The sequence below is a fragment of the Podarcis tiliguerta genome (genome assembly GCF_965153285.1).
Source record: "Podarcis tiliguerta genome assembly, chromosome: 12".
Classification (NCBI taxonomy): domain Eukaryota; kingdom Metazoa; phylum Chordata; class Lepidosauria; order Squamata; family Lacertidae; genus Podarcis; species Podarcis tiliguerta.
Window position 1 is genome coordinate 28206508 of NC_139545.1, and position 17763 is coordinate 28224270.

The 17763-nt window shown below is 39.1% G+C and overlaps 1 protein-coding gene across 2 annotated transcripts in view; it reads left to right on the forward strand.

The window, feature by feature from the left end:
• Positions 1-16868, forward strand: part of CRPPA (CDP-L-ribitol pyrophosphorylase A) — a 58142-nt gene extending 41274 nt beyond the window's left edge. Inside the window, exons 10-11 of one of the 2 annotated variants that reach the window (XR_014503530.1) lie at positions 4756-4863; positions 16401-16868. Coding sequence is in view for 1 of the 2 variants with exons in the window: in XM_083405466.1 (XP_083261592.1) it covers positions 16401-16505 (105 nt within the window). In the remaining variant the exon portion in view is untranslated. The remainder of the gene's footprint in view (positions 1-4755; positions 4864-16400) is intronic. The other variant, XM_083405466.1, reaches the window with a different exon arrangement.
• Positions 16869-17763: the final 895 nt, after the last annotated feature.

The following is a 17763-nucleotide window of genomic DNA, read 5'->3' on the forward strand; positions in this document are numbered from 1 at the left end:
TGCATTCTGGGACATTGTAAGCCCATTCTGCCCCCGTCTGAGGCCAAAAGCAGCACACATGTCAGTGGTCGTGCTTCAACGGGACACTCAAAATGGTCACTGCCTATACTTTTATACAATAATATACAGTACTTTTCTACTGAATTGTTACAGTGTGAATGAGGTCTTGTTTCAGGGTATTTCTGACTCTTATGATTCAGTGCCCACATTTACATGTCATGATAAAGAATTGTTTATGACTGTGAAGAACAAACCTAGCTCAAGCGCTTCCCATTCCCTCTCCTCCTCCATTGATGTTGGAAAGCTTTGCTTCAGATTAAGGCTAACCCCTGCTTAGTTTTGTGTTCAAACCTAGCCAAACTATGGTTAACCATTGGTTATGAAGCTGATTGTTTCAACCAACTACTGTTTAGGGTTTGGCCATAACACTAAACTGGTTAATTGAAACTGGAAGCAAATTATTCAATCTCATCATGACTATGCTAGCAAAGAGAGGCTTTGTGCCCAAAGCTGTTAAGTGCCAGCCCACTGTTTATGCAAACCATGAGTCACAGACTGTGGTTTGGGCAGTTACTTGGGCCATGATGCAGAGGAATGTGAGCAAGGCCAAGCAGACACATTCGCATGGCAAAACAAACCCCACATTAAACCAGTTTAATGCACTGAAAAAGTTCCATTGTATGCAAGCATGCATGTGCATAAAGTTGCTTAGTGGCTCACTACAGATTAGTCTTTCAAAAATCATATTGCATATATATTTTATATAGATTGGTTCCCTTGCACCTGTGCTTGTTCCTAGAAGGGGTTAATCTTCAGAATTATGAATGTAGTTTGTGGAAGAAATACATACTGGTCTGCAATTGTATTTGAGTTAGAGTGAGAAACATTTTCCTACCATATGGGTGGAAAAGAACAATCTTATAATGTATTAAATTTCCATTTTTGACAGTCTGAACCACTTATATTTGATTTTTACAATCTATCTGGAAACGTAATTTTGCTTTAGCCGCTAAATGCTTCTGTTTACTATTTCATTCCGTGAAGTATGATTTTGTGCTAATTCTGAAAGGGGGTTCTTTCTGCTAGGTAGCAGCAACAGACAATATGTAAAATAAATATATTGTACTCGGTCCATAATTGCCAGCCTATAAATTCTTGAATTTTCCACCACAAATTCAAAAGGAATGCAATTACTTGCATCTGGCTTGAGTAAACCTGTGTTTACTCAATAAGATGAACATATCCTGGCAATGCCTCTGCCTTTGGTATTCTTAAGCTGCATCCTGCTAGAGAAAAAGCACAGAAGACTTACATATTCACTGTGTATTGTATATTAGAAGGATTACGCTGTAATCCTTCACTGTAATATGTGCAAAAACCACTGTCCTATTTACCAGTTTCTTAAATTTGTATCCTGCCTTTCCAACATTAAAATTCCAAAAAAATCAAATGACTTCTAGGCACTAGATTATTCTTTTTTAAAAAACCTTTTTTTCTTTGCTTTTCTGTTTTATCATATCATCAGTGCGTACTGTATTATATAATAAGGATAATAAGAAAGAAAAATAACATAAATATGACATACATAAATAAATATTACTAGTAACATAGCTTATTCCTCCAATTTGTTTTACTCACCTAAACTTTGCCTTTAATTCCCCTTCTACTTTTTCCTTGGTTTCCTAACTGCTGTCTTTTCAACTGCGTTTTCTTACTCTACTCTTCATTATCTTATATTATCCCACATTATAGCCTCTACTGCTGAGTATTTTTGTCAGTCTGTTACGGTTATTTTTTTGTTATAATAGTTTTCCATATAATCTATATGTAATATCCAATCCTCTTTCAAATTCTTGTCATCTTTATCTATTTGTCATGCTGGCCAGTTCTATATATTCTAATAGCTTAAGATGCCACTCTTTTTATGTTGGTACTTTGTCCAGTTTTGTGCTACCAGAACTCAAGTGTCTATGGTCGCATACATCCAAAGAGTAATTTGATTTTTTGATATTTCTGTTGTTATTATTCCCAAAAACATTTTGGGAAATGTTCTTCTAAACATTTTCTTAAGTTCATTATATACCATCTCCCAAAATTCTTTTATTATTCTACATGACCACCATGAATGATAAAATGTACCTGATGTTTCTTTACACTTCTAACATAAGTCATCCTTAGATCTAGATTCTAGACATTTTGGCTAATTTACTCGGTGTCAAATACCACCTGTGGATCATTTTTAAACAGTTCTCTTTTAAAGCGTAACTAGCAGTAAATCTTAGGTTTATATTTCACAATTGTTTCCACCGATTCAAATCAATGTTGTGACCCACATCTTGTAGGCACTAAATTATTCTTATAGTGATGAGGGCAAGTCACATTTGAGAGGTGAAAGCAATTTAACTGTAGTCAGTGACTGATGAAACATTGCTTTCCCCCCAGCTTTTTAAAAACTTGTGGCACTATGAACTACTCTGCTGTTTCCTCTTTTTTCTTGCACATTGCCATGTTTTGTTATGCAGGGTGGTCAGATGAGGGAAGAAGAAACAAAAGAAAGTTCTGCTGTACCCCATCATTGTTCAGGAGAGTCCCTGATCCCAGTAGAGTAGATTTGGAGGGCAGAGGTGAATTGGTGAAAATTGCCTCCACTTTTTCATTAGTAGAGATCTCCTCTGGCTCAAAAGCTATCTCATGAACACAAGGGCATCGCTGGATACAATCCAGTTTACTGCATGTGATTTTTGTCTTTTTCTTTTTTATTTAGTTTTCAACCAGCGTGCCGTGGCACGCTAGGGTGCCTTGAATGACGGTCAGGGATGCTGCAGGCAACACGGCCTCTGTCCCTCTTTCCTTCCCTCCTTCCTCTGAGGCCCTCTCGCATCTCTGCCTCTCAAAGGCTTGTGTGGCTGTTTGTTGCAACAGCCCTGGCTACAAGCTCCCCAGGCAAATGGTTCCTCAGGGGCTGGCCAGGGAGTGCTGGTTTCTAGGAGCTAAGGTGGCCTCAGAGTAAGTAAGCAACTAGGTGAAGGAGCCTAGCCAGCCAGTCCCCCAGCCCCTGCTGTTGGGAACAGACAAACATGTGGGATGCTGGGCAGGCAGGCACCCCACTGGCCTTTCTTGTGCTTGATGGGAACTGAGTGGAGTCTTTCCACCATGCAGGCCCAGCCCCACCTTCTGCTGTCACTGCTGCCTGCCAAGGTGAATAAGATGCTGGCCTCAGGCTTCTAAGGCTGAAGGCAACCTCTGCCCCTGTGGGGCAGCATGAGGTGGCACCTCTCTTAGGGATGGATGGGGGGCAGTGGCTCAGAGACCAGGGGCAGTGGCGGTGTCTGCCTAGAGGACTGCCAAGGAGAGGGGAGAAGAGAGGAGGCTGAAGGAACACTCCATGGGAGGGTGCTCAAAAAGGAGCGAGGGGCTGTCAGCTCTGCAGGCAAGGGGTGACATAACTGGTTCGGAGTGTGTTTCCCCACTGAGGAGCTGCAGAAAGAGTGCAGTTGGTCAAGGGAGATGTGGACTCAAAAAAGCTGAAAGCCTCTGCTCTAGCCACTCAATTTGGAAGTAGTGTTCCATATTCAATCATTCTGTCATCTTAACCGCCCCTCATTTTTTGGTGTAATTAAATTACTGTTCATGGAGTTAGAACACAAAATCTAGGCGATGTGTGTTTAGTTTCTTTGGACTCTCGATTCACATATGCATGTAGTTGATTTCTCATCACTTAATGACTTGCAAATCAGTATGTGAATTGCTTCCTTTGAAAATTAGGGTGATGAGATGATATAAAAGCTCTCCCTCTGGAGTTTTATCTTTGAAGACTGTTTTGCAAATGCCAACCATCAATTGATACTACAATTGCTGAGTGATGAATAACTATGTGTAATCAAGCAACTTCATAAAAGTGAAATAATGTTATGCTTTAGAGCAGGATCTGGACCCAGTTATTGAACATATTTTCAGACAATTAGGATTGTTTCACACTTAAATACTGCAGAGATACGGCCTCTGGAGTTTTAATTACAGAACCCTAGAAATCTACAAAATATAAATGGCATGGGTAAGGCTGGGTTCTAGCCCTTTTTGTTTGTGATATCACAGGTACAATCCTCACCATGTAGCACTTGCAATAAAACCACTCGTTGAGGAAATATTAAAATTTTCCAGCAGCACGATAATTGCATTTTGAATTTCCACCTGTATGCAGGAATAATGACTTTCATAAACAAAGTGATATTTCAGAAAGACCATGGAAATTGTTAATATCCTGTGTTTGCACTACCACAATACCCACATTATTGTGGATTTTTTTATTGATATGAGATGCTAATAAAGGTTCTTTATTCCAAACATAAAAGGCCAGCCACAGACCAGGAATCTTATAACCAGCTCTTGAAATGAAACAAAACAAAAACCTCACCACAAATACATCAGGCCTCTTTGAAAGCTATTACAGACTTGCTGTTTTAAACATAACAGTGTATAAAGAAAAAACTACATGAGTATGCTGCTAATGGAAACCAGCATGTTTGCCAAAACAAGTGAAAAGTACACACTGTGTCAACTGATTCATGATCAGAGACAAGTTGTCAAAGACAGGGCATCTGAATTACTCATTCCAAAATTGACTTAATGCATTTTGTGCTTCTCGCATTGTTTTATAAAATATAGATTCTGATGAATGTTTCAGTGTTGATTGTTGTGATTCATATCTAAGAAATGGATTGCTAGTGAGGGGATAACTTCCATGCTTCTAAACAGGTCTGCAATGGTGAGACTTCTGGAGGTACACTGAGCCAGTTCTGATGTAAGTGCATGAACCATGATGAGCACTGGGTTTGAGTGCTTGCCTTCTCTGGCATGTGCCAGGTGAGAAGTTTGCTACTGGTTTTAAACGAAATGGAATTCCTTGTTATGTCTGAACTGAGGGAACTCTAGTTAATGAACAAGCCAGGGTCATAAATCAGAGCTCACTGGGTTTGAAAGGCTGTGACAAAGACGAGTGACTAAATTTATCTTCTGTTACTGCAGGGTTACCAACCCTGGAGGCACCACACACCAGCAAAAGTTTTCTTTAGTGCTCCCACAATGAGCCAAAATTGTCAGATTTTTTGTTTTTAAAAAAAGGATTTCTAGCATTTTTAGAACTTGGGATATAAGATTAAATTTACAGACACCATTCTTCTCAACTGCTGTGAGAAATTAGCCTGTGATCTCTTATATTTGCATTTCAGGTTTTGTTTTTAAGGTGCTGAAACATTTAAAATATTCTATCCATGCTACTGAGTTTTGTGGATAGCTTGGTATCAAATATGTTCAGCTACTTAAATACCCCTCCATTATCGCTTTAACGGACAGCACTTCTGCCGTGACTTCTCAGTTTGATTCCTTTTCAGAATTGATCAGTTACATCAGTTTTACAGATGGGCTTGCAGGCAGATCCGAACTCTGAAGTATGCCCTGGTGATTCCTGTGGGTCTTATTCCCAAGTAAGGGACAAACTGCATGCTGCAACACCAGCATATATCCCCTTCTTTGCAAAATTTTGCACTGGCTGCCTATCTGTTACTGGGCCAAGTTCAAGCTTTTGGTGCTAACATATAAGGCCCTATACAGATGGATGCCAACAGCAGCAGTAACATATCATGGTGGGGTGGAAATAACTCCTGATGAAAGAATTCTTTTAACAATCCCACATGCAGACTTCAAAAGTTCTTTATAATCAGTTTAAAATTATTTCTGCTGCCATCTATATTATTTTACCTTCTCTGGTTCATTTCCACACATCCCCTGATTCCCTTTAGTGATCTCTCAGTAATTTGCATTGATGTAAGAAGCCTTCTATTACTCAAGCAAACATCTTTTGTGGTTTAAGCCAAAATGCTATTCTAAACCCACTCCTTCATTAATCACATACGGTGAAATGTATTTTATAACCAAAGGTAAAAAACTACACTGCTCTTTGTTTTGAGTGTAGCAAGTGTTTGCTGTGTAAATAATGTCACTAATTATAAAAGTGCCAAAACATTTTTAAAAATTGCATTCAATTGCTATATGAACAAATAATAATTATAATATAATTGGCTTTCAAATACGTCTTGTACTTGGAATGTAATGGTTAAATCAGTGGTAACTTGTATCAGAACATCAAGGCAAATGGAGCTAAATGCTATAATTATTGCTTTCTACAATAGATAGGCAATAATATGCTGGCTGCGGGTGTTTCATAATGATGTACATGTAGATTTAGTAAAAAAGATGGTGTAGTATAATTATAATTAACTAAATTCAACAAAGATAAGAAGTGAGCAATTTTCCTGATACATCAGCAGTTCCTTATGCAAATTTTGGTTACATTCAATTAATTCTAGTTGTCTAAATTATATTTATTTACTTTGCATATCATTTTCAAAAAGATATGCAGTCTAACTTTCTTTCCCCAAGACAATCATGTAGGCCTGATCTGTGAACTAGCTCATAGATGTGCTTCTGGTCCCACTGAAATTGTTTCTTCTTGAACCTGAAGCTATTTCCACCAGGGAAAGGGTGGTTGTTACTATTAAAAGTAATAAAGCTTATTGGATGACGGGTGGATGATGTGTGTACTAGAATGATGTGTGTACCAAATAAACATATATGAGGTATATGAGGTTGAATCCATTGAATTTGATTGTGTTTCTTTTACTACGTTGCTGATCAGAGGGAATGTGATATTACACGACGTTGTAAAATTTAAAATGCTACTCATGCTGCTAACAACTCATGGATAGCAAGATGGATCATGACAAAAGTGCAGAAAAACACAACTGTATCCAATGTAGCACAAGATATGGGCCACACAACTCGGTTTATTGAACCGTATGCAGGCAACTATATCTAGGCTGTCTATGTCTGTTTGCAGGCAGGCAAGAACAGAATTAAGGACAAAAGACAGTTTCTGACTGGGGTGGGGCCTAACCATTGGCTCTCCAGACACCAATAAACTCATAAACACCCATCAGCCCCAGCCAGCATGGCCATGGTAAGGTATAATGGGAGTTGTAGCCCAGCAACATCTGGAGGGCCACAGGGTAGCCACCTCTGCTTTAGATTATTATAGGAGGTAACGCTGGAAAATATTTACAGCCTAATAAAGCCACCAATACAGTGTCCTTCCATGTACTCTGAGGTCCAGCATGCAGTGTTGATATTTTTTTGAGTAGCATATGCCACACAGAGAGAAGGGAAAGTGAGAGCAGAGTTACAAAATAAGAGATGTGGTATTGGTTAAAATGAAATAAAATGATGGGAAGAAATGAATGTTTTTTAAAGGCCTTTAAATATGTGACCTACTTTGTGGAGTGCCCCCATGTTCCTCTGTACTTTTTGTTAAATTGTTTTCAGTTGTGCATGGTTCCATTTGCATACTGCATAATGAGCAAAATACAAAACAAACACACACACATATTTTATTTGTAGCAATGTGTATATATCTTCCTAAATAAAGGGGGGAAATAATACTTGTCAGTGTCCCTTGACAAGTCAGTAAATTGAAAAAAGTCACACAAACCAGTGCCTGATGGGGGAGGGGACACATTTTTTTTATTGTCTTACAGTTATATCTTGACTTCCTTCCACCATAGGACCCAAGGCAGCATACATGTGATACCTCTTCATATGTAGCTTGTGAGAGTATCAGTTTGTCTAATTCGATTTGCTTTACGCCATGGAAAATTTTACAGCAGCAGCTAGCTCATCAATAGAAATGAAATACATTTTGTTCTTCATTGCAGATGATCCAAGGTGTCTGAACTGTAATACGCGGGGCTGAGGGAATGCGGCAGTGCATTTTTTTTCTTTTTAGAAATAAATTTGGGAAGTCAATGGCTAAAATAGGAACACAGGAAATTGCATAGTATCAAGGGGTCCATCTAACTCAGTATTTATCGTCTCTATTAACTGACCACAGCTTTCTAGGGTTTCAGATATGGGATGTTCCCAATCCTGTCTGGAGATGCCAGGGAGCCAAGACATCCCTAAATTATTATTTTAATGTAAGAGTGGAATGTTCTAAAATGACTCTTAAAATGTGGCAGATACCAGTCTACTCTTATAAGCTGTTTTAGGTGTACTTGTACAGAAAAATAGGGTATAAATAATATTAATTTGCAAACAGTTTTCTAACACTAGTTTTCAGTTACAGTTTAAAGAAGAGTACAGCTAGACTGGCTAATTAAAGCTCAATGGGGTCAAAGAGATTTTAGCACCAAACTGCTCTTGGAGTTACAACCATTTTGTATTTTTTAATGGAATTGTTCTATTTATAGTCACCATTGTTATATGTTATAATTGTAAGCTAGTGAGTCAATTACACAGTTGCCAGTGAAACAAGGCTGTCTAAAATAGGGGGATCAGAAGAAAACGGAGTTCAGGAAGGGCTTACGTTATCTTTCTAGTGAAATACCTCACCAGAAACTAGATTGCTCAACTGTTTTGACCGTCAGTGATTTCTCATTTTTAATCCCTGGAGCATAAATATCATATTTCTTCATCAGTCAGCAGTGGTTTTATTAATATAATTACAGTAAAAGGCAATAGATCTTCATTTTGTCCTGATTATAATTATAAATGTATTGCCAAAATTATTACATTTTATATTGACACAAGACATGCTAGCGCATGCATTCTGCCAATGCAATGTTGAAAACACATTTCTTTCTACATGAATATGTTCATGCTGTTTAAACGGTGACCATTCTTGCTTTCCAGCTTTGATCACAGAATACACATTTCTAATGGGTGTTTCAATGCTTAGTCCCCAGAGTGTGCTTTGACTTCCTTCTTGGAGTCACCATGCACTCTTTGTCCTGCAGATGCTTTTCTGGGTTGCATCTATTTATGGCTGATATGGAGAACCTGTGGCCTCGCAGATGTCAATGTATTACAGTTTCCATCATTCCTGATTAATGAACATGCTGGCTAGGAGTTGGAGTTGGAGTTCAACAGCCACAGCTTCCCCATCCTAGGTCCATGGAAAACTTTGTCCTGGATTATGTTGCCTGTTCTCTCTGGACCTAATGGATTCAGGGTTCAAGGACATTCTTTTTGTACCTAGCTACTCTGATTCAGTGCAAGAAGATCAAACGCATCCATTCTTAAGGAAATCAGCCCTGAGTGCTCACTGGAAGGACAGATCCTGAAGCTGAGGCTCCAATACTTTGGCCACCTCATGAGAAGAGAAGACTCCCTGGAAAAGACCCTGATGCTGGGAAAGATGGAGGGCACAAGGAGAAGGGGACGACAGAGGACGAGATGGTTAGACAGTGTTCTCGAAGCTACAAACATGAATTTGATGAAACTGCAGGAGGCAGTGGAAGACAGGAGTGCCTGGCGTGCTCTGGTCCATGGGGTCACAAAGAGTCGGACACGACTGAACGACTAAACAACAACAACTCTGATTCAGTAATGTTTGACATTTTTTAAACAACATTTTAAGTGGGATTAGTAACAGAATCTTTTCAGCAATTGTGGATACAACTACAAATATCCAAAAATCATTAATTTGGTAGTTTTTAGGCTGCAATATTTGGTTATGTTAGGGCACAATAATTGCTCCTCGGGAAGTATGCCCTTGGGATAGTTGCATTTATAGTTTATATTTTTAGGTATATTCTTAAAATATCTTAAAATATCCCTGCACACATAGTGTGTGAAACAACCCTTGAATGCTTTTAGTTTACTGTAACATGTTGCAGATAACCCTTGTTTTATGCATCTATCATAATGGCATAAAAATATTATTTTGGCTATGGTTTGTCAGAAACCATTAAACCATTGACACAACGTCTTTTTCTATTTCACTATCAAACCATGCAATGTAGTAGAAAAGAAATAAAACAGCCAAATAAGGAGTGTGCATATACAACGTTGCTTTTTTCTTTCTTTTTCTTTTTTTGTTTGCAAGAATGCCCCAGCACTCCCACACAGACTAATTACAAATAATAATGATAATGGAAATGTTTAGGATCCATAATTTCAGATAGTTCTAGGCTAAGACCTTCACATGCATAGTAAGACATAACATTAAAACGTCTTATAAAAACAAATCAGTCTGAAAACACTGTGTTGGAAGTCAATGGCGAAGCAGCAAAGGTCTATATAACACTATGTTCCCAAACCCCTCCCCATGTTTTTCCCTTCTAGAGATCAACTATAAGGGAGTGTGGAGCCCATTTACAGCAATGGGTGAAATGGGAGCTTCAAGTAGTTCACTGCTTTTAGCTTACTATTTTTACTATGGCCTGGTTCATAAAACACCACAAGCTTTTTGTTTATACCTTAGTGTACCTGAACCATATGAATGTGCAGGTACCTGGAGAGGAGTTGATAGTCACTTTGCTCTAAGCTGGTCATTCTTACTATTACGTTGTGCTAAAACCACAGTTTGGCTTCTAACCCAGGGCTCATGGTTTAGATTGCTAACCATGAGCTGTAGCCAAGAACAATCCTTATCCAGTAGAATCAAAGTTGGGGATGCTGTTCAGGCATGTAAATTGAAACCAGTGGAGCTATGTAGTGTACTATGCAAATACGTCTAGTACAGACTGTTGTTGGTTGGTGCATTTTCTGTCTGCTTGAAAGCAAGTTTTATTGCTGTCTGACTATTGGAGGGGAAGCAGTTACTCATGGGTATTGTCATGTCATTTTTCTGTTTTAATCAGTAACATAGAGCATTCTTTTTAGATTATGCTGAAGCCTAGCTAGTTTTGAGGGTGAATTCTTAACAAAAAACACAAATGTACATTTTTCCCCCGCAGAGCAATTAAATATCTTTATTTAACTCTTCGCCACAATTAAAAACACAGATCTGTGTGAAAGAGACAAAACAATTTTGTAGGAACAAAAGTGGAAATGAGGAAAAAAGCAAAAACAACTAGATTATCTTGGAATTTAGTTGCTACCCAATTGCCCTTGTTTGTTGGCTCTTTTCCTCCTCTCCCACTGTTTTACTTGCATTTTCAACACAATCCTATGCCTATCTACTCAAAAGTATGCCCAGTGATGCTTGCTTTCAGGGATATGTGCATGGGAATTCAGCCTTGTTACAGAAGATATATTTTCACTGCTATTTTTCTTTTATTCAGTGTTTTTCAGCACATGATTGGTTTTAATTTGAATTTTCAGCAAAAGAAAGTACTGACTATGTTCCCAACTGAGGCTACAGATGTGTTAATGTAAACCTTAGACTGCACTGAGTTTCAAGTTGTGCGTTTCATTCATTTTTCTTTGGGCTTCGGTTTTAAAATAATTCAAAATAGCTGTACTTGATTAACAGAGTGAAAATGTGAAGTTTAATCTGCATTATTCAGTGAACTGAAAAAACAAACATTGTAGTTTCATGGGCATAGCCAGGATTTATTTGGGGGGTGGAACAGAACCGAGTTATCTGTGATGCAATTGGTCAGTTTGTTAAGTATTTTTCTTTATTTACTTAATGGGGGTGGGGCAGCTGCACACATCCCTGGCTACCCCTTCTCAAAACTGTGTGGCCTCCTTCTCAAAACTGATTTGAAGCAACTAACAGTAGGAAAACCTCCAATCATGATGATTAACACTGATTTATAGAGTATAGATGAGCACTGTCACTAAGAAAGTCTTGGCTTTGTAGAGCATAATTGTACTTAGAATTATTTGTTTCAAACTCCAAATTAATGCTGGGCAGTACAACTTTCATGAAACAAAATGGGAATTGAAAACATATTCAACTAGGATATATGGCGTTCCAGACATTTGAGAATCTAGTGTTTAGAGGACAATGCAGAAACAGAAAAACCTGACAATCTTGGTTTAATTAAACCTCCGAAACCATGAGAACAGGGTGAAGGTGGAAAGCAAGCTGCACGTAATAATTGCTGTCTGCATTGGAAATAAATTGCACGACTAACATTTCAGTGAAACAACAATGTGAAGTAGATAGCATAAGAAGCAGATTCTTAAAAAACAAAACAAAAGAGGATGAGCTTTATGCAAAATTGAAAAAGGATGTTCTTGATTAAGTATGGTTGGTGGCAAATCTTAACAGCCAAGGCCTAATGAGTAGAACACTAGTTTATTGGTTTTCTGTTTATTAGTATGCTGGTTTTTATTAATTTACTTGATGTATTGTGGCAATATCCAGAATAGACCTGCTGAAATTAATGGACAAGTTAGTCATGTCCATTAATTATTATGGGTCTTTTCTGAGTATGAGTCGCATTGGACATATTTCTAGGTTTTGAAGTCTGAAAGCTGAATTTGGAGGTTGTATTCTCAATATGTGTATGCATGATGGACATAGGAAAACAGAAAATGAAAACTTTGCTTTCTTCTTGATCTGCTTCATCACAAGTAGAACACTTAATTCTTCCCCTGCCCTCCTGCTCTAGATAGGCAGATTCCCGATGCAGTTTGAATGCATTCTGTTTTAGATGAGATGTTAAGATGCTTGAAAACAGGAAACAATGAGAAAGTTGCACTTTCTGTTGTTTTTTCCTGCATCACTATCTTGTCCAAAGACATTCAGTTCAGTGAAAGTACAATACTCTAAGGTAAGGGCATAAATAATGGCAAGGGTGTATTTTTTGCAGAGGTAGAGAACCTGCAACCTTCCATATGTTGTTAGACTCCAATTCCCATCAGCCCCAGTCAGTATGAACAGTAGTCGGGGATGGCAGGAGATCTAGTCCAATAGTATCTGAAAGACTGTAGTTTCTGCATTCTTGTGTTTTTGGGTAAAGAGGTTTCCTGATCACAAATATTTTGTCTGTATTCTAGAATTCATCATCCTTTTTTTGTTGTTACGATATGTCCACCTTTAGTGCCTCAAATTGTTAATTTACTTTCTTAGAATAGACTAGACATAAATGGATGTGAGTGAATGAGGCATATATATGAAACATATACCTCATATAGTTCAATCAGTCTGGAGGGTCACAGGCTTCCTGTCCGTGATCTACATCTTAAAGGTAATTTTGCATATTTTCCTTTGTTTTCCTTTGCCTTTCCTCCTGGCATGGTCTGGGTGAATGGCTGGGTGTTTTCCAGTAGTACAAAAATGTCTAACCAGTTTTCCTTAACACAGGAGTGTGGTGGGTCTTCTAAGCTGCAAATGTAACTCCTAGCAGCCATAAAAATAGTTTACAGACTATCCTTTTTCTTCTGTCGCCAACTGACAATCTTCTGTTTATACTGATACATATGTACTGAAAGATGGGTATTCAAAATACAATGTATGTTTTAGTACATCATCCAGATTTCCAAGGGCTTTTGGAGCAAAACCATTGTGATGATGCCACACCTCACCAGCAAAAGGAAGTGAAGTTCGTGCATCTTAATAATGCTTTCACCCTCCCAAACGTAATACAGTTATAGCAATCAGTCTCTCCCTGCCCCCTCGGTTGGAAGCAGGTGTGTTGTTGATTCTGTTAGACAGGTTATGGGATTTTATTTCAGAATTCTTTACTGAGACCACCCAAAAGAAATGCCAAATGTGCTGCACAGAATACTACCTCAAGTTCTTGTTAGTTCTTTGCGGCAACTAACATCTGGGCATCTTTTGATATCGTTACACACAGCTGTCAATATAAATATAAGCTTATTCTTCATTTCAGTTGGAGTGGAAGTTCAACTCAGCTGAACCCAGGGTAAAAAGATACAGTGGGCAATGATCCCTTGGCCTTCTGTCTCCCAGCCATTATTGTTTGCCAGTGAAATAGCATGGTTTTTAAAAGTTGGCTTAACCTGTTGCAGTCAGAATCGATCAACATTCATGCCAAGTCAGCCTTAAAAGGGTCACCTTAGGCTTCCATGGCTTCATGACAACAGTTGGGCTGGTATGTGTTGTTACTGGGCCTATGCATTCTCCAGGGCACATTCTGAACCTAGTATTTTTCACCTATCAAGTGGTTTGAAGGTGAGAGCCTATTGTCATAATCAGAGCCAGACTATTAAATCTCTTTCTCATGAAATTAGGCAGACAGCAAACATTCCTCTGTGCAGAAGAGTTGAGCCCATTAAGTGTGTTCATTCTGGGAGACTTAGGAATCCCATAAATTCATGAATACCCTAGGAGTTTCCAGTTGACATGGCCGGTGCCTCTATTAAAAACCTTGTCTCACTATGAAATTGTGAGTTGTATTGGGCTGTTGATATGATTCCTCCCACTGAATTGCTCACAGTTGCTCAGGAAGTTATTCAGCAGAGTTTTTTTGAGGGGTTAGTGGCCTGTTGGGTGATATTTTAGAACCTTTGGAGGACCTCTGTGACATGCTTGCGAGACGTTTTGATGATAAAATGGCTCTTATCTATTCCAACCTTGTCACCACTGTATCTGGAAACAATTAATCAATTTGTAGTTGTTGTGGCTTGATGATGTAGATGAGGTGCTTGGAATGATGCAGCTGACCATTTGTGGATTTGCCCTTTCCACATCTTCATTAACTACATCTAGCTATGGAATAATTACATCTAGCTGTAGAATAAGTACTAGATATTTGTATAGTAGGCTATGCTTAAGCCAGGCAAAAGCTCTTGAGGGTGTGGTGCGGAGCTGGGGAGCGGCAGGGGCCTGGGAAAGGTTCTAAGGGCTGGATAAAGAAGCCCAGGTTCTTTCCCCGGTCAACAAGAAGGAGGACTTTCTTGGCAATGGAAGCCCGATTGTAGAATGCCTTAAAGCGGCTGAGGGCAGACCAGAGTAAGGCCTGTTCCCCTCCAGTCTGTTCCCAAGGCCCGCACACTTGTCTAGGCAATGTTGTTTTGTGTGTTGTATGTGTGGTCTCGCTTCATACGGTGGCATAGCTGAATGTATAGAATACAAGTTACTGAGCACCAATAACTCTACTAGAAAACAAATATGAGACTGCTTTCCGGCAGCATATTGCCATAATCCAACTAGTATTGAAGCAAAAGTAGACATCAGTGTGTGGTATGGGCGCCCACACATAGTGGGAAACCACTCGAATCAGATGTAGTAAGTGTGCATCTGAATCCATCTGGAGCTACAAGGCATTTCTTATTTAAAAGCAGAGGGTGCATATCTTTTTGTGGAATCAAACTTTTGTAATATGAATTTATAGACTGTATGACTGGCAAGATTCCAAAATGCTTTGTTTTCCAAATTACATTCACATGGTGCTATAAATGTTTTGTTCTTTGGTTGGTATATTAATGCAGTAAATCATCCATTTAAATAACAGTAAAAAAAATATTACACGCCAGGAAGATAGATTTTTCAATACAGCATTAACTGTACTAGGTTAATGGATCCTGCGGTTCAATAACAATACAGTCTACATTTTGGAGATGGGGAAGTAGATTACCACAGAATTTACGTGATACATAGGGAAGATCAATTACTAGGATTGCTGTTGCAGGTTTTACTGATGAGTAAAACAATTTTCTGTACATGTTCCATAAGCATCACACATTTGGGATGCCAGAACCATAGAGGCAGCAGTGGGTGGTCGGTAATGTGAGATAATTGGTGTGGGACAAGAACAAGATCTCGGCTGCTCGTTTTGTTTTTCCTATCCTTCTGTGTTTAATGGTTTACAATATGACTAAACTTTTCAAGTATCTAAGTCTGTGATGTTTCCCGTTGTTGAATATTTGGCTTCCCTCAATGAGAATATTGAAAAGCAGGATTGTAACACTATAGAAAGAAAGTTGTATGGAAAGAAAGGCAGGAGCACTTGTAAATATGATTGACCATGACATCTTTTATTGAGTCAGTTTGCACTGCCAGTTTAATTCAGTAGAAACTCCAAGAAAGGTTCTTTGCTATCAAAATATCACTGGAACGAAGTGCTCACTCACAGGTCCAGCTAGATATTAGAAAGACTGTCTGATTCTTGTTTCTATTTTTATTTGGGTTTAATGAATCCAAACCATAAAGCAGTCATTCAGAAACTAAAGGTTCTGCACGTAAACATGTTGGGAACACAGCAAAAACGTTTAGCAATCTGTAAATTCAAAGGATTCAAAGGATCTGTCAATAGAGAAGACCCTCTTCCACTGACCATTGTCAGTCAAAAATGTGCAAACTGAATGAAGAGAACAGGAAATATTCAGCTAAGCTTATTTCTTTAAAAAATAAATTTAATATTAATGTTGTGCTTTACTTGTTGTAACCTGCTCTTCACTGTATTGTGCAAAGTTATTTCTCTGCCCTGCTACCTAAGATTCTTTTTCAATTGTAGATCTCAAAAATTGAATCTCTGGCCATCTGTAGTCAAAGGATGACATGTGCCACTGAGATATGGGCCTATCTGCTTCCTACTTTTTCTGCCTAATTCCTACCATTTCCCCATTAATATTTTAAATTCATATTTTGATTTCCCATCCTAGAAATGAAAGCAGCTGACAATGGGTATATTTTTGCTCTCTTTCAGGACAATTTGAAGCTTCAAGAGACCATGGATTCAGCTGCTGCTCTTATCATGGCATTAATAAGAGACAGAAATCCTGCCTATGTTGGACAGCTTCTAGTAGCGTGAAAAGGAGATGCGCAGATATTTCAAGGAGGGGTCAATGCAGGCTTTTTAAGTTGGAATCTACCAAGAGTATATTTTGGGTGGCATTTAAATATTTAAGAGGGAGGTCTTATTTGAAATATAGCTACTATAAGGTTCAGAATGTTATGCTATGTGTTACCTTGAGTGCCTTTGGGTAGCGAGAACTAAGGACTATAATAAATAAGGTTGTATTCTAAAAGGATATAACTGCAGAAGTGAATTGTTTCAAAGCTGTGTGGACATGATCTAACCAGAGTGAAGCGCTTTAAATGCAGTTATTCCACGAGGAAGTGCTAAGCATGTGTTACTATATTATTACACTGGCTAATTAAAGCCATAAGAGGAGCCCATCTAGTCCAACATTGTGTTCTCACAGGGACCAACCAGATGCCTGTCGGAAACCCAAAATCAGGATCCAAGCATAACAGCACCACCCAAGCCTGTGGTTTAAGGCAACCAGTATTTCCCTCACCTCCTCTCAAATAACCTTTTGGTTTAAATCAGGGGAAATCAATTATAGGTGTTATTTGAACAAAACATTTCATACTGACATTTATTAAATGGATTGTGTGTGTATTGCACTACCTTGCTGTGCTTTGAACCCCAGATAAAGAAGTAAGTGGGCTTTTCGCTCGACTTCAGATGTTCCCCCTTTTCATGTGTGGAGCTGTCCCTTGCAATGAAGAAAAGAAGGAAGCCCCTCGTATTTCAAAGGCATACATTAGACTCCCTGTGCCAGCAAGGACAGACCGATTCCTGGTTCTGTCTCTTGTCATCACTTAGGTAAAGGTAAAGGTACCCCTGCCCGTACGGGCCAGTCTTGACAGACTCTAGGGTTGTGCGCCCATCTCACTCAAAGAGGCCAAGGGCCAGCGCTGTCCGAAGACACTTCCGGGTCACATGGCCAGCGTGACATCGCTGCTCTGGCGAGCCAGAGCCGCACACGGAAACGCCATTTACCTTCCCGCTGGTAAGCGGTCCCTTTTTATCTACTTGCACCCGGGAGTGCTTTTGAACTGCTAGGTTGGCAGGCGCTGGGACCGAGCAACGGGAGCGCACCCCGCCGCGGGGATTCGAACCGCCAACCTTTCGATCGGCAAGCCCTAGGCGCTGAGGCTTTTACCCACAGCGCCACCCACGTCCCTTGTCATCACTTAACCTTAAGCCAAATCCACACTTTGCGCAGCAGAAACTCTTTTTGTGACTACACCAGTGTTTCCTGCAACAAATATATACGTTG